The 23,095-nt window shown below is 44.5% G+C and overlaps 1 protein-coding gene across 1 annotated transcript in view; it reads right to left on the reverse strand.

Moving 5' to 3' along the window:
• The window catches only part of LOC135879024 (probable E3 ubiquitin-protein ligase HERC6), a 40,822-nt gene extending 21,947 nt beyond the window's left edge, over window positions 1-18,875 (reverse strand). Inside the window, exons 1-6 of the mRNA XM_065404825.1 lie at window positions 18,629-18,875; window positions 9,875-10,034; window positions 6,694-6,770; window positions 4,869-5,096; window positions 2,044-2,138; window positions 621-748 (exon numbers count right to left, since the gene is read on the reverse strand). Coding sequence (XP_065260897.1) covers window positions 621-748; window positions 2,044-2,138; window positions 4,869-5,096; window positions 6,694-6,770; window positions 9,875-10,034; window positions 18,629-18,875 — 935 coding nt within the window. The remainder of the gene's footprint in view (window positions 1-620; window positions 749-2,043; window positions 2,139-4,868; window positions 5,097-6,693; window positions 6,771-9,874; window positions 10,035-18,628) is intronic.
• Window positions 18,876-23,095: the final 4,220 nt, after the last annotated feature.

Below are 23,095 nucleotides of genomic sequence, written 5' to 3' on the forward strand. Positions count from 1 at the left end.
ATTTGAGATCAATGAAGAGCAATACATACACTATACTGCCTTATTTTTATTTCATATTACAGTATGCAACAGACCTCTGAACCCTCTAGAATTTGCTATATAGAGACCATCCACAAAAAAATCCAGACAGCAGAACTACCTCAGGAGTGTCTAATCTGCATATGCAAGTTGTATTATAATTATACGTTAAGAGCCAGCTTTACTGGAATATTCTGAATGCTTTGCATCCCTCCACTGATGCGAAGGAGCACGAAATCCAGTTTCACAGGACAATTAAAGCTGGGTTTACAGCTGCTTACTGTTAATGAAGGAATGAGTGCAAAGCAGTCAGAGCGTACCACTGAACTTCACCCTAAAACTCTGTTTCTACTGGCTGCTGCAAACACCTAATGTATCTGTGTTCTCACAGAACTGGAGGGTAACTTCTTCACTAATTGACCCTTTGATTGTAACTGTGCAAATTTAGCTTTATATTGAAGCAGTTATTTGCTTTTAATAGGCACACACCTGGTTAAAAAAAAAAATACCCAAAATTGTCTACCTTCCTTTAGAAAACAATTTTGTTTTCTCTTGCAAAATGTGACTACTGTATTATGAAAAACATGACCTACAGTATACACCTTCCACATGCCAAATGGGAAACTGGACCGTCTATCCATTCGACCTTCTCAGGACCAGGCATCTGGGTTGAAGAGCGATGTCCCAGCTGTCCAGCACTGTCATCTCCAAATGTGAACACACTGCCATCCTGTTGAAACAAAAGCAAATTTAGTTTGCCATGGTTATGGGACTTTCACCTCCTAATTTATTTTAACCCCTCCAACAAAAAAGAAGAAAACCTAAAGACTGTTGAGAGAAGATGATACAATCTAGCCATACACAAGTGAAACCAATGAAGGATCATATTCACGGTGGGCATGTAACTAATCCAGTTTGGGCCGCCAGCATGGTCTGAACCTGGGATTTCTCATACTAAAAGCATGAACCTGCAGCTTGAGGTACAGAGCTAAGTATGGAAGAGATAGCAGATTCATAACCCTCTTGTAAGGAGTAGTCAAAGTAATGGGGGTCTCTCTCTCTCTCTCACACACACACACACACACACACACACACACACACACACACACACCCTTCCCCATCCCCCCAGGGAAAAGCAACCTGCTGAACATATGGACTGGTTGGTTGGAGAACATTTCTATGTCAGAAGTAGTGCAGGGATGTTGCTTTTACTTCATGTGCTTTCCATTTATTTTTGATAATTTTTCAGAAAACAGCTTTTGGTATTAGAAAAAAATATATTAAATTTCTATTGTCATTAGTAGCCTTTGTTTAGATTTAAAGTAAAATTTCCAAAATACCAACGTTTTCCTACAGTACAAAACCTGTTTACATTTGTCATTACATCTTTTTGTACATATTGGAATAATCGTTAATAATTGTTAATTGTTGGGATAGTTGTTAATTTTGGGATAAACAGTAGCTATACGTAGGGTGTTTCCAAAAGCTCTGTTTTGGGAACAAAGCTTCTTGAATTATCCATTGATAATGGAGACTTTCATGGTTATACAGCACTTTGGGCCATATCCTACTTCCTGTCTTCCTCATCTGAGTAGTCCCATCATAGGTTTGAGTAAGATGAGCAGGATTTGGCCCAATCCTATACTCACTGAGGTCAATGGCAAAGTTTCCATTGAATATAATGGGCGCAAGACTGGGTCTCATAACCTTAAGCTGCCCTTGTTCTGTTTCATGTAAATGCTCAACAGGGGTTTCCAATACCAGAGACTGCAGCACTGTCCAACCGGGACATCCTTGAGCACATAAACATCCCAGAGACCTCAGTGAAAGTTACGAGGCCTAAGGTCTTTGCACAAAATTAGCACTGCCTGGGTCTTCTAATCCCTCCGTCCCCCAAAATCAAACGAAGGCCCTTAAGCCTTGCTGTGCCATCATACCAAGTAAGCGTGCGCGCACACACACACACACTTATCTGTAGACTGTCATGGCCTGGCTGTCCATCACACAGAAGGATTTGGAGCATACCTGGGTGAGCACTGCAGTGTGCTCATCTCCACAGCTGATATAGACCACGCCAATAGTCTTCAGAGCAGCTACCGCATACGGTTTGAAGACTTGCTCTGTTGGAGAAGCACAGGTTCCTATAGCATGTGAAATGGCTTCTTTCCTTTCAGAGCACCATCCACCAGATGTTGGGTTACCCTAACCCTGCTTTTTAGCATCTCGCCCGCTGAGATTTCATATCATCTGACCATGATTATTTAAAATATTTAAAAGGGAAGGGGAGTTTAAGGGCAAAATGAGATCATCTGTGCTTTAGTCTCCTCGTATTTACATACACACCTACTATAGCATCAACTAGTGCAAGGAATGTAAGTGCTTTGTCTGGTGAGCAGAAGTAGAAACAGAAGAGTTTTTGCTCTAGGCCATGCTGAAGTTGCATTTGAAAGCCATCAACCTGGCTGTAGTTTTTGTCTTTGTTTTGGATTTGTAATCTGCAAACAGACTATAGATTTGGTTCCTGGTGGGAAATCTTACAGGCTGAGCAAGAAACCCAAAGGGTGCTTGAAGATGCTGGCTTAAACATCCAGACTGCCAAACAAAACAACCCACCACCCCCGAACCTCACATTCCATACAGGTTAAATCTGGCCTAACAGATTCTCTGAAAATAGCGAACCATCAAACTTTCCATCCAGACAGAAATTGCATATTGTTAGCTTGGCCAGAATTTTATGAGTATAATACTATCACATTACTCTGCTGGTTTTTATACCATCAGCTTTCAAATGAATTGGTCATTCTTTCTGGTTTCTAAAGATGCTACTGTCTCCACAGCTGCCTGAACCGTGGGCCCATTATACAAGCTGTGGAAATGTTATGGTTAGAGCTGGCTGAATAGAGTCAATCATCTCATCTTTTCCTGTCCAAACACATCATTTTCTCCAATTTAATTGCTGTTCACATGATTCACTGAATTTCTGTAAATAGTTCTTACATGGTATCTTGTTTGTAAGGAGACATTGAAAGAGTTCAATGTTAGACATTCAAGCTGTTTTGATGGGCTAGGTGGTATGTGTGACAGTCTGTCCCCCTATGTTCACCCCTTTTAGAGGATTATGGTAAAACTTGTACTAAGTATGCATTGGGAGCTATCATTTGAAAACGCAGGATTTGCTGATCATTATTGTTGTGGTAAAATGTGTGTGGCAACCCTGTATGTAAAGATTCCACTGTGTGGTATTACTGAGTCATGCTGCAACCTGTTCTGGGGGGCAGTCACAAACCAGTTCCCCAGAGACAAAAGGCTAGCCAAGGGCTCAGCCAAGTGTCAACAAGATCAAATGGACCCTCAGCTGATTAAGTGGCCACTCTTCTGCAGGAGAGAGGGTATGGGCAAAGAATTTGACAAAGCAGCAGTTTGAGGTTCCTGACACAGACTTTCTGTTTCTTGAACATCAGCTGGAGGTGATTCTTGTGCAAGAGAAATGGCTGGAAGGGAGAGAGCAGACACCCCAAACCACCTCTCCCTTTCTCTCTACCCTCAGCATCAACAACGCTTGAAAAACAAAGGAAGCAGCATTGGAGAGGGATCCTGACTAAAGGATTCAGCCAGTAAGATGGTTGGAACTTCTGGTGAGAGAGACCTTTGCTTTGAATTCACTTAGCTTGTTAAGTATTAGTTACATTTTACCTTTTATTTCTTTGTAACCAATTCTGATTTTTATGCCTTATTACTTGTAATCACTTAAAGTCTTTCTGTAGTTAATAAAGTTGTTTTATCTAAACCAGTGTGTTTGGGAAACTTCATTTGGGAGAACAGGATTTGTGCATATCATATTCCAGGGGTGGCCAAACTTACTGGCCCTCCGAGCCACGTATAACAATCTTTAGAAGTTCAAGAGCCAGGACACACCTGCCGGGAGCTGAGGGTTCAGCCCCATTCCTGCTGAAGCCCCAAGCCCCGCAGGGCTGAAGCCCCAAGACCCCCCTCCCCGCTGGACAGAAACCCCTACCCCACCACCCTACTGCAAGGCGAGGTCCTGAGCTTCTCCCCCCCACCTCAGGTCTGGTAGGTGGAGAACGGGAGGGAGTCTGGGGGGCTTGCGAGCTGCACTTCAATGGTAAAAGAGTCGCATGTGGCTCACGAGCCACAGTTTGGCCACCCCTGTTATTCTATTAATGAAATAACGGACTTTATATGAATTTGTATTGTCCAGGAGGGTGCTGGGCAGTACAAAACGCACATTTCGGGGAGGGAAGTCCAGGACTGGGAGTTTGCTGGTGTTGCCCTGCAGAGTAGTTCATGAGTGGCTGGCTATAGCACTGATATGGTATAACTGGGAGTAACCTACATGCTGGAGGCTGTGTGTGAGCAGACCAGGAGTGGATGCTCTCACGGCAAAGCAGTGTAAAAGGCACCCCAGGTTGGAGAATTGCGAGGACACAGCTGTCCATCAGTCCAGATTGTACCCTGGGTAATGTCACAGTACGTTTCTGCTCCCTCTTTGGGTAGGTACAACTCTTACAATCAGGTTTCCAGTGTGGATATGAATTCGAAATGTGTTTCCTGCAAACATTCTGCAATTTATTGCTTAAAGTTTGCTGTTTTGGTGATTTCTCCCGCCAATAAACTCATTTGATACAACATGCACAGAAGGCAAACACAGTTGGTGCAAATTCATTCAAACATTTACGTATCCTTTTCCCCCTCATATTCATCTAGTTCTAGTCATGGTTCATTCTAGCGAACAGTCTAAGTCCATCCCATTATCTCAGGAGAGTCTATACAACGAGAGGAAATCTGGAATTAAGATGGAGTTTCCTTGAGAAATGAAAGGATAGAGTTACCTCTTGTGTTAGCGTGGTTTAATCCCAGCTGCCGTGCGTTGTTCCTTCCCCACCCATACACAACTCCCGAGAGAGACAGGGCAAAGGTGTGTCCCCCGCCGGCAGCAACCTGAGCCACGGGGATCCCGCTGAGAGATGTGACATGCTGTGGGCTAGGCTGGGAGGGGATTTCTTGTCCCAGGCCCAGCTGGCCATGGGTGTTCTGTCCCCATGAGAAGACTCTGCCATCTTTATTTATTTTTTTAAAAGAAAGAGACAAACAAAGTAAAAGAAGACACACCTTCAAGCAACATGTTAACTAACTAGCTCACTGAGAGCTGTGAAAAATTATGCCCTTGATGTGAACTTGATGCCACAGAGGAGGGCAGATTTAGCACTCAGTCAAGCCACGTAAGGGTGAATTCTATGCTCACTAACCCACACACTACCCCAATGACAGCGGGGCGTCATGACAACTAAATTTGGCACATACCCATTATTCCTCATGCTTGTGATTTGGCAAATACCTGGAGCTGCGTGACACTGTGCTGACAGAATAATTTTACACAGCTTGTGTTTGTAACAAACTGAAATTAGAATCTGTAGTTTCCTAATCCATCCAAAACTGAGGAGTCAGGTAGTCCTGTATGCTCACAGAAACTGTGTTACGTTTTTCATTTAACAATAAAAAATAATGAATGGAAAATACTTTTCTCAGTGTCCCCTTCTACTAGTAAAATGTCAGTGAACCTGTATAACAAAATAAAATACCACCCTCTTAACATGACATCTTATGCCAAATGCATATATTTAATGTAGTGCTCATGACAAGTGCCAGATTGACAGCCCTAGAACCGAGTGCCTTCTGGTTAGCCACAGAAGGGGGCAGATTTAGCTGGGGGGGAGGGATAGCTCAGTGGTTTGAGCATTGGCCTGCTAAACCCAGGGTTGTGAGTTCAATCCTTGAGGGGGCCACTTGGGGATCTGGGGCAAAATCAGTACTTGGTCCTGCTAGTGAAGGCAGGGGGCTGGACTCGATGACCTTTCAAGGTCCCTTCCAGTTCTAGGAGATGGGATATCTCCATTAATTATAAAAATAATTATAGAAGAAGTACAGAACAGGCAACAACAGAGGAAGCTTCTTCTCTGCCCATCCAACCATCGTGTAAGATGTAAGAATTCATATAGCAGGAATTGTGGTTCCTCACTAGGAGAAGGAAGAAGGGACACGTTCATCTCTTTATTATTGAAGATGGATCTTACCTATCAAATGAACAATTCCCAAAAAGAATGTGGGGAAGATTTTTGACATTTTCTTATCTAAATAGCAGTTTTGAGAAGGGTTGCCTTCCCATCACAGACAACACCTGACACAATAGCTAACGCTTTGACAAAAAAACGTTACTAGCAGCTCCTTTGTGAGCATAACTAACCAATGGGTAACTTGGCCCCACCGGGCTTTTTCAGAAATGAGGTACTGGGCATTATTTGGGCTGTAGGAAAAACAGAAAAAGATAAATTGACATTTCCCGCATCACACTGATTGCTCTGCTTGCATATTGCATCTCTTTGCCCTCCCTTTTCTCTGTCTCGTCTATTAGACGGTAAACTCTTCAGGGCAAGGACTGCATACTACTCTGTGTTTGCATCGTATCTGACACAATGGGGCTCCATTCTAGGTTGGTCCATGAGCACTACCGTTAACAAGCATGATTAATAATAATAATTTCTGTTAAAGGAGTAATGGATAACTTAACATCTGACTTGCATATAAATTAACTGCACCAAAGAACAGAATTGCTTGCATTGCACTTGGGACATAATTTAAAAATGAAACGTGTATTACCTTGTGCCAGTGCAACTGAGTGAAAGTGCCCACAGGTGACTTGTATTATTCTGAGAGCAGAGAGACCATCTATTTTCCTGTAGTAGATAACAGGACAGCCAAGTTAACCTGGTTTCTAGATCATATGAAAAACTCAATTATGTTTCAGAAAACAGATGATGTAATACCTAAAATATTAATATTATAATATTATATAATATTAAAATATAATATATTTTATAACACTGAGTCTGCACAGTCTCTGTTTTACCTTTGCCCGGTCATTAGCCAGTCAGAGTTTTCTGCAATAGGTTGTTTCTCCACTACTTAGGATATATGCACATAAATGTGTCATTTGGACTCTGACTTAATATGTCCTGTGCTTCAGTTGTCTATTATTCACACAGAGGTGAACGTGCACTGTATTTTGACACTATTCAGAATAAATTCTTACGCATCCACTGCAATATAACTTTTTTTGACAGCAAAAATATCCATAAATAAACATTATAGCTGGAGAGCATAGCTACAGCTAAAGTTAAGGTTCCCCAAACATGTCCATGCTAAAAAGGACTTTTGCCTAGAACGTTGTCAAATTTTCACCTGGAGAGAGTGAAACTTTCTGGGTCTGGTTCCTAATGATGAACGTCTTTAGAAAGCTCAGGCAAATATTGTTCTGTTGTTTGTTTTACTACAAAGGCAGGGTGGGAAACAGAAAGCAAACATAAATTTTAATAATGGAGAAAATGTTGTAAGGTGGTTTTTAAAAAAAAAAAAAAAAAAAAAAAAAAAGAACTTTGGTGTCTTAGCAGTTTGGAACAAAAACTAGAAATTTAGCATGAAGATTGTTTATAGGTCAGATTTTTTGGTAATGAAAATCCATTATGGATTGGATTATGGACCACTTGATGATTACCTGTTCTGTTCATTCCCTCAGTGGCATTGGCCACTGTTGGAAGATAGGATACTGGGATAGATGGACCTTTGATCTGACCCACTATGGCCATTCTTATGTCTGAATTTTAAGGGTCTAAAAAGCATGCTATATTTCTTAATTATAAAAGCTTCTTTTCTAAATAGTGCTCTCTGAATAGACTCTGTTGGTATTGCCTATGCATGTAAAACAAAGTTGACTGGAGTTTTAGATTGTTCCAAACGTTTTGAAAAACCCTATCTCTTCTACAGACTTCCTTGAGAAGCCATGTTTGATATGCCATAAAGTCATACAGACTGGGTCTAGTCCATGTGCTAAATTCCCATTTAAGTCTGTGTGTCGAGTGCTGTTAAGAATGGGCCCAATATTTTTCACTCAATCATTTTCAAATGTGAGTTTTAATAAACGGCTTACAATTTTCCCACCCCCATGCACAACAAGCAGATAGAAAGGGCATGCATGGGAGGGTGGGGTGGGGAATAACTAACTAACTAAAAATGTTGTCTTACAAGACTGAAAAACAACGTTACAAATGGGCAAAGAAGTGCTAGAGTTTCATCTGATACAGGATGGGAGCATTTTGTTCCTGAGTTCAGCAAGGCCTCGGAATTTCATATGCCAGCTAAACCATTCCTCACGTGACCAAAGAGTCATGGTCTGGTCAGGATGATTCTTCTACAGTGGTGTACAGATGTTAGCGACTATTTTACAACATTCACTGGCTTTTTAGAACTTGATGTGCTGAGGAGTTGTTTGCATCCCTGCTGGTGAGGAGAGGTCTAGTGATCTCCTGCTGGGAAGCAAAGTAGGGGAAGGAAAGAATTAAGGTCAGGGAAAGGGCAGGCACCATCCCCCCACAAGGATTCCCCTAGGGAAGTGCAGCTTTAAATTGGTCATGCCCCCATAGGATCATCCCTGAGACATCATTGCCACATTCCCTTCCTGGTCAGCACCACCCACTTTTGGAGCTTCTCTGTTTGGCTGCTACCCCCTCCCCCCACCCACCTACGCTGGTGAAGGGGAGGTTCTGGCGGGCTGACTTCTCTGCCACCTGAGGCAAAAGGGGGCATAATCCAAGCCTAAATCTAACTCTGAACATTACAGCAGCTCAGTGAAGGTCCCCAAATAGCTTTGTGTTACATGACGTGCACTGGCTTCTAAATAACAACAAACTGTAAGCTCTAGACTCTAGAGCTTGATCCTGAATTTTCGGTGCACCCTGCAAGAGAGTTGAGACCTGTTCCCATGCTTCTTGTACAGCCTAAACTTTAGTCAGGATTAAAGGGAGCTGAAGTAGCTGACCTGGTCTTAGATGCATCTGACTTTGAGGGAGGAGGAGGAGGAGGAGGAGGAGGGATAAGGGAAGGAGAGGTAAACGACAATTCTCCTTATACAGGAAAGAGAGAGACAGAAATATACTTGCTATAAAAATAACGGGTTTGTGTTCGTACTGTTTGTGCTTTACATTTCTGTATACCATTCAGTAGTCATGTCACAAACATGTCAGGTGCAAAATGGTTAGAAAAAGGCATATTTGGCAAAGCAACGTAACTTGCATTGATCGGACATTCGCGGTGGGGGATGCAAAACAAATGTCATTTACAAGAACAACTAACAGGATTATGTGAAATAAATACATGTATCCTCTATTTTAACTTCTGGCTGCACCACTGCCCAAAAATTGCAGGGGGCAAATCCTGCTCTGGCACTGACTTCCACTGGAACACTTATGCCAGAGCTGAATTTAGCCCCATATTCACAGATGAGTACATGTACTGAGATTTATAAATAAGCCCTGTAAGTGCACTTGAAAAAAAGAATCTGAAATCCTCAAGCAGTTTTCTCTCCATGCATGCTGAAGCCTACATCACCCCCAATATAGTTAGCAGAAAAATCTCTTCTAAACAAGCTGCAAACAATCCAGGTGATGTTGAACCACTGTCTAATCCCTCATTTATGATAAAAGAAATCATACAGAGACAAAGTTAACTTGTGGATGAAATGCTGTGTTTGGGTAAGTAAAGAACATTGCTATGCAAGAGTGGGAAACCACGCACAGCATCTTAATACTCTTACACCTGTTTTGAGACAGCTACATGTGAGATTCAATGCCCTGCAAACTTCCCCCAAAACTCAACTTTTATCTCTCAGACCTTCCAGTTCCAGTGACCCATGTCAAACTGGGCCAGATTTTGTAGTGGTTTCATGAGGTGCACAAATGGGGACCATGCTGTCAGTCTGAAACATTCTGCTTAAATGGCTACTTACTTCGGGATTAAACTTTGTTCCTTAAATTCTCCAGTGCCCAGCTGGCCTTCAGACCCAGCTCCCCAGGAGAAGACCTTTCCTCTGTTGCAAACAGCCAGCGAGTGTTCTTTTCCACAGCTGACATGGACAATAATCTGTGCTTCTAAAGCTTGAATTTGTTCTTTTTGGTGGGGAAAAAATGTTATTTAGAGGTTACAGAAATAAAAGATATACACAAACCATACCTGCCAATAGCAAAGGATTAGTCATATAGCAACACTCAGCTCCTGGGGGAAGAAATTCACATTGATGATTCCTCCCACTAATTAAGAAGTAGCATAAATAGGCTCTAAATGGAGTTTCCTTCCTCTACTGGAAAGATCAGAGCTGACACAGGACCATGAGTGTGTTGGTTAATACAGAGGAAAAACAAGGGCAGTCTCAGTTTTCTAACACTTAACACTAATGTGCCTCAGGGGAAAAAATTATGGCAGTACCAGAAGAATATAAGAGAACTTTTATACTAAGGCAGGGGTGGCCAACCTGAGCCTGAGAAGGAGCCAGAACTTACCAATGTACATTGCCAAAGAGCCACAGCAATACATCAGCAGCCCCCTGTAGTAAGAGGAGGCCCTGAGATATAAATCTTGGTATCAGAGGCCTGGTATGAGGCCTAAGGCCTGAACTAAAGTAATGGTCAAGACTTTGCTAACATAAAGCAAAGTTAAGCTGTGAGCCAGAGGCCGGCTCGGTTCACAGAAGCTGGCAGGAAAAGGGCTGATGTTGCATAAATATATATTCACCTAGCAAAGTTAAAGTATAAACATGGTACCAAAACACACTATACTGGAACATTCCACAGATAACATGGAACAGGCCGACCCATCCCAATGACAAGGGCAAAAGGGTAAAATGATGGATAGAGTTGTTTTGATCGAATCAATCTGTACAAGGTGAGAGGCGGCACCTTGCTACATAGAGGGGTTGCACCTCAATACGTCAGGAGTGATGTGTAACTTGTTTGTTTGTACCTGTGTATAAGAATGTATCCCTGGGGTGGTGTCTTTGTCCGGCTGAGGGGGCAGTGGAAAGTCCCGCCACTGACTGAGCTGGGTCCATTGCCAAGAGGCACTTTCTCGTAGTATGCCCTGAATTAGGCTAAGAAACCTACAGGGAACTGCAATTGTGTCCAAGGTCGCAATAAACCTAGTCGACGTGACTTTGCATCTTACTAGACTCTGTGGTTATTGGGGGTTCTCTTCGGGTCTGCTGTGTCAGCTATCTGCACAGAGCTGGGGCAGCACACAGAGGGAACACACGCATGCAGCCGAGTGATATCAACATAGGAGAAGGCAGAGCACCACACCTGTAGCATCTGACAACACCCCCCCCATCAGCTCCCCGCCCCCAGCGCCTGCCACCCACCAGCAGGCCCGCCGATCAGCACCTCCCCTCCCTCCTGATCAGCTGTTTCGTGGCCTGCAGGAGGCTCTGGGGGGGAGGGGGGAGGAGGGAGGAGCGAGGGCACAGCAGGCTCAGGGGAGGGGGAGGGAAGGGATGGAATGGGGGCAGGGTCTGTGGCAGAGCCAGGGATTGAGCAGTGAGCATCCCCGGCACATTGGAAAGTTGGTGCCTGTAACTCCAGCCCTGGAGTCGGTGTCTATACAAGGAGCGCATATTAACTTCTGAAGAGCCGCATGTGGCTCCGGAGCCACAGGTTGGCCACCCCTGCACTAAGGAAACATTTAAACACATCAGCCTAAAATCTTAATTCACCTTTCACAGCTTTTCATTTCTCTTTTCTAGGTTTGCTAATTACCAATGTTATTGTACTTTGACTTGAAAAGATGGGTTGTGAGAACTTTTTCTCTTCTTTGATGCTGGAAATAAGTCATAAAACCAAATTTGTAGCAATAATTTTATTGATAAGAACAGACCATGATCTCTTTTGTACAGAATTATGACTTCAATGCTTTCTGAAAAATCAGAAAGTAGGCTGAGATGGACAAAGCACTAACATTTGAATAGCTTCAAAAATAGTAAAAAGAGAAAGGAGGGGGGGAAATTTAGCCAAGTAATTGTCTTTGTGTAAAATTCTATTTTTATCCATACTTACAGCAATGGGACAATCCTTCCACTGTCCTGATTTTGAACCTAAAATTTAGCCTTGCCTTTATAAAGCTGTTATAACCTGGTTGGAAATATCTAGATTCAAGGTATGTATTTATAATAATGTTAACAGAATACAATTCTGCTTTAGATAGGGCTTTGATGATCCAGGCAGCAAGAAGAGAAATAAGCAAAGGAAAGAGAGAGGCTGGTAGAGAACTGTTAATTGAGAAAGCAACTTTCCTACTCCTGAGGAATGGAACACAGCCCCAGCAATAGGGAAGAAGACAGAAATTGTAAGGAAAGTATAAGAGGCTAGCAGGGAGAGGAAAGGCGTGGATTCACAGGGGAACAGCTCTATGTTTACTTCTGAACTCAATAGAAAAAGAAAAGGAAGCAATCAGATGGAAAGGAGACAAAACACATTGCTTCCTGATTGGTCAGATTCCAGCCATAAACAATACTAGTAACCAGGCGCTACTGGAACAATGGTGGGCAACCTGCGGCCCGTCAGGGTAATCCACTGGCGGGCCTCGAGACAGTTTGTTTACATTGACTGTCCGCAGGCACGTCTGCCTGCAGCTCCCAATGGCCACGGTTCGCCATTCCCGGCCAATGGGAGCTGCGGGAAGCGGCAGCCAGAACATCCTGCGCCGCTTCCTGCAGCTCCCATTGGTCAGGAACGGTGAACTGTGGCCAGTGGGAGCGGCCGTGCAAACGTAAACAAACTGTCTGGCGGCCCGTCAGCGGATTACCCTGAGGGACCGCAGTTTGCCCACCACTGATCTAAGTAGTGGGACAAGGGTGTCTGATCGTTACAGACTCATAAAGGGCGGGTGTGACTGCCGTCTAGCTCCCTGGGCCCAGACAATGGGCGGACACTCTGTATCCTGGCAACTGATGGCCGGGACCCCTCTGCAAGGAGCCAGCCGAAGGAGGTGAAGCCAGGTGACCAGAAAGAGACAAAGGACGGAGGAGGGGCAACTGGGTTGAGTGAGGGTGGGCTGCTGGAAGCTAGTCAGTCTCCTGGTTTGGGACTGGGGGGGGGAGGAGGGCCCAGGGCTCTGGATTTCCCCCACCTCCCCCGGACATGCTGAATCTTCCTACTTTCTGTGCTAACAAGATCTGTTCTCCGCTGTGTTCCAGACAACTAATAAACCCTTCTGTTTTACAAGGCTGGCTGACAGTCACTGCTGACTGCAAAGTTGAGGGTTTATGGCCCTTGTGGGGGGCATGTAAGGCTTCCCCAGGTGTCCTGTTCAGGTGGACTCATTGCGGGGAGCTCAGGGAAACAGCCAAGGAGGCTTGCCGTAAAGAGAGTGTGCTCTGAGGGGTAGTCACACTACAAGAGGGTCCTGTCTGAATTTCATTCAGAGCAGTTCCAGAGTACTGAACCTGTGGACTGTGACAAGCACATTTCCTTATCTTGTTGGAAGCAAAAGGAAGTTCCTTGGAAGGATGCTGAGTCTGTCAGTCAGGGAAAATGCACTGCATGGTCACTGGGGTACAGTTAAAAGGTGTTCCATAAATTGGTATTTTCTTGCTTTTCAGGAGTTGTATTGGCGTGGGTGAGGTTGAGGGGGAGAATGCCAACACAACCATCCTTAATTCTTTTCAACAAAAGTTTTTGCTTCTGGAATATTATTAATAACCTACTTCTCGTGGCATAATGGAAACAGTGAATATACAGGAAGATCTGGACAAAGAAAGTGATAACTCACTGTATTTACAAGATACAGTAGTCCACAAAACTGAGTTTAGGGATTTGGACACCACATCTGAACCGATTTTTTCCACAAATTGAAGTTTGGTAATAAATATTTTAAACATTTCAAAAGCTTATAAACAGCCCATTAGGTCTCAGTGTGGAATGTTCCACACCCTCCTTTAAGTTAGAATGAAGTAGATAACCTGCGAATAAAGGATAATAGCTTGGTACCAAAACAAATTGGAAACCACACCAAAGCAACAGCACTCAAAAGGGAGGATTTCATGTAGCAATTCATGTGTATTCAACATAACATTCAACCAATTTTTAAAAATCTAATTATACAAAAAGCTAGCCAACGGTTTAAATACATAACCCCTGCTGTGCAGAAGTGTGCAGAGCAGCAGATAAGCCATGCAAAACAGACTGCCTGCAGTCTTTCTTGATTATGATGCCAAAATGTTAGCTACGTCAGCCACGTAAGAATTTTCTCAGGGGATGGCTTAAGATTCAGATATTGATAACTCTTGACATATTTTTGCTTCCTTAACATCAATAATGTTTTTAGAGAGAAGCATCTTCTATTTTTTTTATGCTGTATACCCAAAGTCTCAGTGCTTGTGTTGTATTTTACTAAACACTTTCCCTCTGTTAATTTTTTTTACCTTATTGTGGGGGTGGGGGGACCCTTCTCTGAGCAAGGTTTATCTTTTTAAACTTCATGTTCTTCCATAAGGGATGATTTTGAAATCCTGCCATTTGAATTATTTTTCTAGTCACAGAATTTAAAGACAGAAGGGTCTACTAAATCATCTAGCCTGACCATCTGTAGATACCAGGCCACCCCCACCACCTGCACACTAAACCCAACAACCAAAATCAGACCAAAGTATGACAGCCCACAGCAGACGAGGCTATTCTATGCCACGTAGGGAAAACAGAAGGGACTGAGCCGCACCGATGCCTGAGGCGCCTGTAATGGCAGGAAAATGATTAAGTGAGATATACCCAGATAATCCTGGCAAGTGACACAGAGATTATCCATGCTGCAGAGAAAGGCAAGCGCCCCCCACCAACGCCAATCTGATCGGGGGGAAATTCCTTCCCAACCCCACATACAGTGATCAGTTAGAATCACCGAGCACCTGAGCAAGAACCAGCCAGGCAAGCACCCAAGAGAGAGAACGTTCAGTGCCCCGGCCCACCCAGCATCACATCTCCAACCATGGCCATCTCTGATGCTCCACAGGAAAGCGACAAATAAACCACCAGCCACATAACCTTTGCGTAGTGACAGCACTCTCTTTGCAGAAAGTGTGACTCATCTTGTCTGCGTGATATGCAACCTGACAACACCAGGACACCAAATTAGGCATTGCTTTATTTAAAATAAAAAAAATGCTCGTAGCCAGAATACCATGAACAACAACAAAAAATATTCTGTGCCAAGACTCGTGTAGGCACTGTAATTTTAACGGGATTATTCGCAGGCTACAAGTTACACAAACACATAAGTCTCTCTGCAGGACCAAGGCTTGTTTGTACCGATATTGATTTGCACCAATCAAGGTGGATAAAAATCAATGATTTTTTAAAAAAAATCAAAAATATCAGATTTTTTAAATTTAAATTGGATTTTTTTGATAAAATGCTTTTTGGTGAAAAAACCTATCTAAACATGGGTTTAATTAAGATACATAACACTGCTCTACAGCCAAAATGCTTCTGAAATAAATGTAGTCAAACTTTACTAATTCTGGGTCACTGAGAACGAAAATGATGCTTAAAATTGTTGATTGGCTCTAGTTTTCAAGATATGCTATTGGGTCAGTATATACGACCCTTGACTTGGGAATGGCGGAGGATAAGTGAGTTATAAAGGGAAGGGATCTCAATTTAAACCAGAAATGACTAAAATACATCTTTGACTGGATCTATGAATAAATCTATGACTGGGTTTGGACAGTACTTGCTTTTTAGGCAAAACAATGAATGATGCAATCTGAAGCTGGTATTGCGTCATACATGATATGAATTGCATCATGTTATTCCTAGAAGTCATGGATGATGCAATCATAACGAAGCTTACATCACTCTGCTGAACAAATTGCCCTATATCAGCTCTAGAAATCATACAGTGTCGTGCTCTCTTATTTGTCAGTGTTTGATTTTGCAAAGGGACACATTTCTGTTTAGCCAAAGTGAGCAGAGATGCCTCGTACTTGTGTGAACAGTGCAGATAACTTCTGCTATGTTTGTGGTGAAGTGACTTTTGCATCACAAAAGCGCAGTATAACCACTATGGTTAAGAAAGCCTATCACCTTTATTTTGGCTGCAAAATTGGAGATCAGGACAAGAGGTGGGCCCCACACATATGCTGCAACACTTGTGCAACAAATCTTCGCCAGTGGTTGAACAGGAAAAGGAAATCTATGCCTTTTGCAGTGCCAATGATTTGGAGAGAGCCAACAGATCATCCCAGCAATTGTTACTTCTGCATGGTGCCTCCAGCTGGGAAAGGTGTGTCAAAGAAGAAAAAGTGGACTGTGCATTATCCAAACATTCCATCAGCTATACGCCCAGTACCCCACGGAGAAGGGCTGCCGGTTCCTGATGCACCAGAATCATTCTCACTTGAGTCAGACGAGGAAGAGGAAGAGGATGAAACTTCTGGTCCTGAACCATCAATGTCACAGGACCCACATTTTCTCCCATCCTCCTCCTCTGAACCACACCTCATAACACAAGGTGAACTGAATGACCTTGTCAGGGATTTGGAACTACCCAAGAGTAAGGCAGAGCTGTTGGGCTCCAGACTACAGCAGTGGAATCTCCTGGCAGGTGATGTTAGGGTTTCCATGTTCCATGACCGTCAAAAGGATCTTGTCCCATTCTTCTTCATGGAAGGTGATCTTGTAGCCTGCAACAACATTGATGTTGAGGGCTGCCATCACACCATCGTTCACGATCCAGATGAGTGGAGACTGTTCATTGATTCATCGAAGACGAGTCTTAAAGCTGTTTTGCTGCATAATGGCAATGTTTTGCCATCAATTCCAGTTGGTCATGCAGTCCATATGAAGGAAACCTATGACAACATGAAACAACTTTTGAGGTGCATAAACTATGACCAACATCAGTGGCAGCTTTGTGGAGATTTGAAGGTTGTTGCTCTCTTGCTTGGTCTGCAGACTGGATACACAAAGTACTGCTGTTTTCTCTGCGAATGGGATAGTCGTGCAAGAGATTCCCACTACATCAAGAAAGATTGGCCACTCAGACAGTCATTGGAGCCTGGGAGGAAAAGTGTTCAGCATCCACCACTTGTTGAATCAAGGAAGTTTTTGTTACCACCCTTACACATCAAGCTGGGTCTGATGAAGAACTTTTGTCAAGGCCATTGACAAAACACAAGCAGCTTTCAAGTACCTCCGTGGAAAATTTCCAAGGTTAAGTGAAGCTATTATAAAGGAAGGTGTCTTTGTTGGTCCTCAGATTCTTGAACTTCTTCGAGATGATGCATTTGACCATGCACTGCGTGGCAAGGAAAAGACGGCATGGAAAGCCTTCCAGTTAGTGGCAATAAATTTTCTCGGAAACAACAAGGCAGAAAACTACAGGTTGTTGGTGGAAAACCTCCTCAAGGCATACAAAAGCCTTGGTTGCAACATGTCACTAAAGATACATTTTTTGCACTCTCATCTAGATTTTTTTCCACCGAACTGCGGAGCAGTGAGCAACGAGCATGGCGAGCGATTTCACCAGGACATTGCAACAATGGAGAAACGCTATCAGGGCAAATGGAGCCCATCAATGCTTGCAGACTATTGTTGGACAGTGACAAGAGATGCTCCATTTAATGAATACAAGAGACAAGCCAAGAAGCGCCGAGTAGACACTGAGTAGACACTGCCCCAAGCAGCAAAAAAAAAAAAAAAAAGCTGCGATCGGCAGCAGCTCCACTGCGCAGCTTTCGTCTTCGGCAGCAGGTCCTTCCCTCCGATAGGGACAGGGACCCTCCGCCGAATTGCCGCCGAAGAGCCCGACGTGCCGCCCCTTCCCCTTGGCAGCCCCAAGCACCTGCTTGCTCAGCTGGTGCCTGGAGCCGGCCCTGGTTATAACAACCAACAAGAATGCACTTTTATGTAGAAAACCATGATTAATTTGAGTCTTCCTGACTAGTGATTTAAATCAATTTGATTTAAATCAAATCCACCCTGGCACTGATATTGATTTGCAGGTGCAGAGAGGGCTGTCACCTTCTCTACCTGCTCTCACTAATCTCTCTGAAAAACAACAAGGTGGCACCTTAAAGACTAACAGATTGATTTGGGCATAAGCTTTCCTGGGTAAAAAAAACCCCACTTGGTGCCTTTGTTGTTTTTGTGGATACAGACTAACACGGCTAGCCCCTGATCCTAGTCTCTCTGACAGGTTTTAGAGTAGCAGCCGTGTTAGATGCCACAAGTACTCCTAGTCCCTCTGAGTTACTGGTGGTGAGTAGAGCCAGCCAGCCCCACACAGGCAGAAAGCAGAGCAGCAGCTGCGGCTAGGTTTCGCCTCTCAGCAGCTGATGGCCCCCACCAGGAAACCGAAACCGAAAGTAGCAGCGACCTGCAGGCGGAATCCGAAACCTGCAGCTGGATCGGCAGGAGGGAGAAATAGAAACTTACCGGGGTGGGCTCGGCTCCCCTCCCCACCCTTCCCGGGGCGGCTTTCCCGGCCGGCTGCACACACCCAGCGGAACCCTCCTCACCCCCCAGCCCTGCCCTAGTGCCGGGAGAGCTCCGGCCCCAGCGCCCGGGGTCAGGACAAAGCACAGCACAGATCCCCCGCTGCACCCAGCCTGCCCCAGCCCCCGCATCGCCCAGTGCACCTGGCCCCGTCCTCCCCGCCCCCGGTGGCGCAGGGCCCCGCAGCTCCAGCGCCTGGAGCCCGGCAGTTCCCAGCCTCTTACCCGGCGTGTAGCCGCCCCACTGCCCCGGGCGGAGCTTCCTGCCCAGCTGCCCCCGGGCGTTGGCCCCGCAGGAGCAGACGGTGCCGTCCGGCCACAGCAGGAGCGTGTGGCGCTCCCCGCAAGCCGCTTCCAGCAGCGTCCAACCCCCGCCGACTTCTGGCCCCCGCCGGCACCGCACCGGCCCGCCGGCGGCCGCCTCGCCCAGCCCCAGCTGCCCGCAGGAGCCGGCTCCCCAGCAGTACGACATGCTGGGCTGGTGGCTGCTGCTTCTGCTTCGCCCAGCCTCTGCACCGCTACCCCGGGGAAACCTGCCTCCGCCCTCCTGTGTCAAGCCAGCCCAGCCCAGCCGGCCCCTTTCCAGCCTGCCCTGCCTTGCAGCTGGCGGGGGGAGGGGGGCTTTCCCTGCGGCCCCTTCCCTGGCATTACTGGGGGCGTTTGGGGAGAGAGAGAGAGTCACCCAGGGCAGTGAGGCACCCAACTGCTCTTTGTGCCTTTGGAAATCTCTCCCCTAAGTGTGTATATAAACAAAGCCCTAGCCCCGCAGCCTCCCCCAAACCAGAAAATAACCCCCGGCCAACTAGAGATAACAGAATCAAACTACTTGCCCTCCTTTGTCGACTAAAACCATTCGGCCCACCCTACTCCTACAGCTGCGCTCTGCTGCGGTCATCTGGAGTGCCACTGATTTGCAATGGGCTTTGTGTGGGCACATGAAACCTACCCACCTGGAGGCAGTTGCAGGATCAAAGCCTTACACTGTAAGAAAGGCCATGTCTACACTACAGAGCTTTAGCCAGTACAGCAGAGCCACCTATTGCAGACCCAGCGTAAGCCAGAAGAAGGAGTTCTTCCCTGGGCATAGCTACATTAGCTAAACCCTCAGAATACTCTTCTGCTGGCGTAGTTGCATCTTCACTGGGGGTAGCTAGTGAGTGTGACATTTTCCTCATTCCTGGTGGATATAGCTATGCTCACAAAACTTTGTAGGATAGACCAGGCCAATACTCTGTTAAAAGAAGCCATGTTCTCAGCTGGCAAAGCTTTTCAGAGAGGTTCCAAATTTTTGCCAAGGAACTGGGGCAAATCAATGCCCAAATCTTAAATGTTAAGCACATGGGTAATTTACTCACATGAACAGTACCATGGAAATCAATGGGATTACTCACATGGGCACAATTATACACATTTAAATGTTTGCAGGATTGGGGACCTTGACTGTAGTAGGGATCTAATCCTGATGTGATTAAAATGGCAGAACTTTCCTAGTATGGATGCAGTTATACTGGCATCAGTGTTTATAGCAGTATAGTTTATGCCAGTTCAAGACGCAATATACTAGTATAACTGTGTACACTTAGGGCTTATACTGGTATGATTATATTGGTTAAAAATTCACACCCTTAACTGATACATCAGGATAACTTTTCTAGTGTAGACCAGTCCTTACAAGCAGCACCGTGAGTTCATTAGTGTTCACATAGAGCAGATGGGGACATGATTTTTTTATGGCAAGCAGAAGGAGCCACTGAGTAAAATACATGGTATTCACTGTATCTGTGACATTTGGAGGTTCAATTCAGACCAGTAAGGAGTTGGGTCACCACCAGTCCTGTAACGCTGGGTGCCTAAAATGCTTTGCTGCTGGGCAGAGCCGTCACTTGGGTACAGCGAATCGGGGCGACTGCTCTGGGCCCTGCACTTTGGGGGGGCCCCGTGGGCTGGTGCAATTGGCCTGGCAAGGTCGGTCCCGGAAGTGAGGGGTCAGTCCTGGAAGTGATGAATTCATCACTTCCACCCTGGGCCCTGCACCCCGCTAGGGACAGCCCTGCTGCTGGAGCTCACAGCCTGGACACCAACATCCAGTAGACAAGCATGCAGTTCCTTGAGTGTCTGTGTGCCATGCAGCCCTTGTTCCACTTTCAGACTCCAGCAGCCTGCCTACATCACAACAGCTCCACCTGGTCTCCCCCAGCCTGGGTTACTACCTTCAGGGTGAGCCCAACACCCCCCCGAGTCCTGAATTTCCCCAAAACCATCTGCCTGGAAGCATCCAGTCATCTCCTGGAATGCTCAGAAGTAATAAGGTTTGTTGCTCCCTTAAAGAGACAAAAGCACAGCTTATTACTGTAACTGGAGTTAACAATCACTTCAATTCAAACACAGCACTGGATTGGTTTAGATTAAAAGTAAAACAAGTTTATTAATAAAAAGAAGGAGATTATCCCTTGTACTTGAACTCACCTAAAGACACAAATGGTTACAAGCAAATAAAAAGTAAAATACGCTTTCAAGGGGCTGAGATTTAGCAAACTACAGTCTTCATTCAAGGTAGATTTCTGACCAATCCCTCCTCTTTCTAGTCATGGCTGATTTTCTCTCAGTCAGGACCTTCCACAAAAATTCAATGTGCTGGTTTTCCTGTCTTCCTGTGTGAAAGATGCCAAATGTTTCCCCGTCTCTCTCTCTGTGTTCATGGACATCCTGCCTCTTGAAGCAGGGTCATCATGCTGTTCTTCCCTTCCTGTGGGCTTCCCACCATCTGCCTGTTGATTTGTATGTAAATTGGTCTTCCAATGTTTTGATTCCATAATGTCTACTTTACATTAGAGACAGGTACATAGCTGCCTTCCCTCCTGTCTGGGAGAAAACATGTTTCTCCTTTCCTTTGGTCATAGACTTTAAAGCATAATATCAGTGAGTATTCATAAATCCTCATATAGAGTTAATACATTAATGTTACAATGGTATTAATCACCAGTGTGTCAGCTTTCATAAAAGACCTCATCTGATACACTCTTCTAATACAGTAATATTGTATACAATCAGTTGATTCAATTACTTATCATTTGAGGTTCAGACTCCCCATCTTTTAGTCCAGTAAACCATTGAAATCTATTATTTGAGAAAGTTCCTTTTCTCCTTCTGGGAGGGGATACCATGCAGTCTGGTGAAGACTTCATACTGGTGCCTGCCCCACTGGTGATAGCTGAGTTGTTACCTCCTCCCCTTGTTCATGGCTTTGTTTACCTTTTATGTATATGCACCTGCATTGCCTCTGCCTGACAACCAGGCGGGTCAGTCAAGCAAAGACACGTTCTGTTGTCTAAGGCAGACTGGGCGTATGCATTGCTTGCCAAATACATTTTAAGAACATATTTCTAGCACCTCTCCATAACTCTGTGTACACATCTTGTACATACATCACACAAGAATATTAATGATCAATGAGTTATTAGTTTTTCAATGATATATTACATCCCATCTTTTGGGTATATATCACGATCACAGTGTCTTAGGTGTAGTAAGTGTGTCAGGCCGGACAAGAGTTTTTGACACAAAGCAATGAACACCAATGGGCCTCTGTGTCACACTGTCTCAGAAGGATGAAAGGCTGAATAAACCCTGGAATCTGTGGTTATCATGGTGTTTCAGATCTAGAGGCTCTGATCCCACATTGCATGTGGGTAGATCCTTGTGGATGCGTAACCTGCTTAGGTGAACACGTACACCAGCATGGAGCTATCTGGAAGTCAGCTGTCTGTCTACGAGGATCAGTTAGTAGTACTGTAGGGACTTAATCCACTTCACCCAGAACCTCCTAAACGGACTGGTTAGGGGGCTGATTGTGCAGACGCTTAGCATGTGCATAGTTTCACTCATGTGAGTAGATACTGCTCATGTAAGTAAAGTTATGCACATGCATAAAAGTGTTTCAACAATAGGTCCTAAATTTTGAAATTCATCCTCTTTAGATGAAATTTATTTCTCTTTTCTTATATTACATTTTATAGGAAAAATGTGTCAGAATCTACAGAAAAGTGAAAAATGATTAAAGGATTAGAAAACATTCCTTATAGTGATAGACTCAAGGAGCTCAATCAATTTAGCTTAAAGAGAAGGTTAAGGGGTGACTTGATTACAGTCTATAAGTACTGTATTTACATAAGGAACAAATATTTAATAGTGGGCTCTTCAATCTAGCAGAGAAAGGTATAACATGATCCAACGACAGGAAGTTGAAGCTAGACACATTCAGGCTGGAAATAAGGTATAAATTTTTAATGGTGAAAGTAACTATTGGAACATTTTATCAAGATTCACCGTGGATTCACCATCACTAACAATTTTAAAATCAAGACTGGATGTTTGTCTAAAAGATCTGCTCCAGGAATTATTTTGGGGAAGTTCTAGGACACAGGGGGTCAGACTAGATGATCACAATAGTCCCTTCTGGCCTTGGAATCTATGAATGTCAGGCAGTTCCCACAGTTCAACTTGGCTAATTCATAGAGTGGACTCAACAGCTGACAAGAGCTTCAGTGTTCAGGGTCAAGATGCTGATGATTTCTGTAATGTGTTCTCATCTGATTGCAATGTATTATAATGCACAGACTAACTTCTGTTTGAAAGATGATTTGAGTCAGAGTAACAGTCCTCACTCAGGGTTGGTTGGGAAGTGTGGCCTAG

This window comes from Emys orbicularis, chromosome 5 (genome assembly GCF_028017835.1).
Source record: "Emys orbicularis isolate rEmyOrb1 chromosome 5, rEmyOrb1.hap1, whole genome shotgun sequence".
Classification (NCBI taxonomy): Eukaryota; Metazoa; Chordata; order Testudines; family Emydidae; genus Emys; species Emys orbicularis.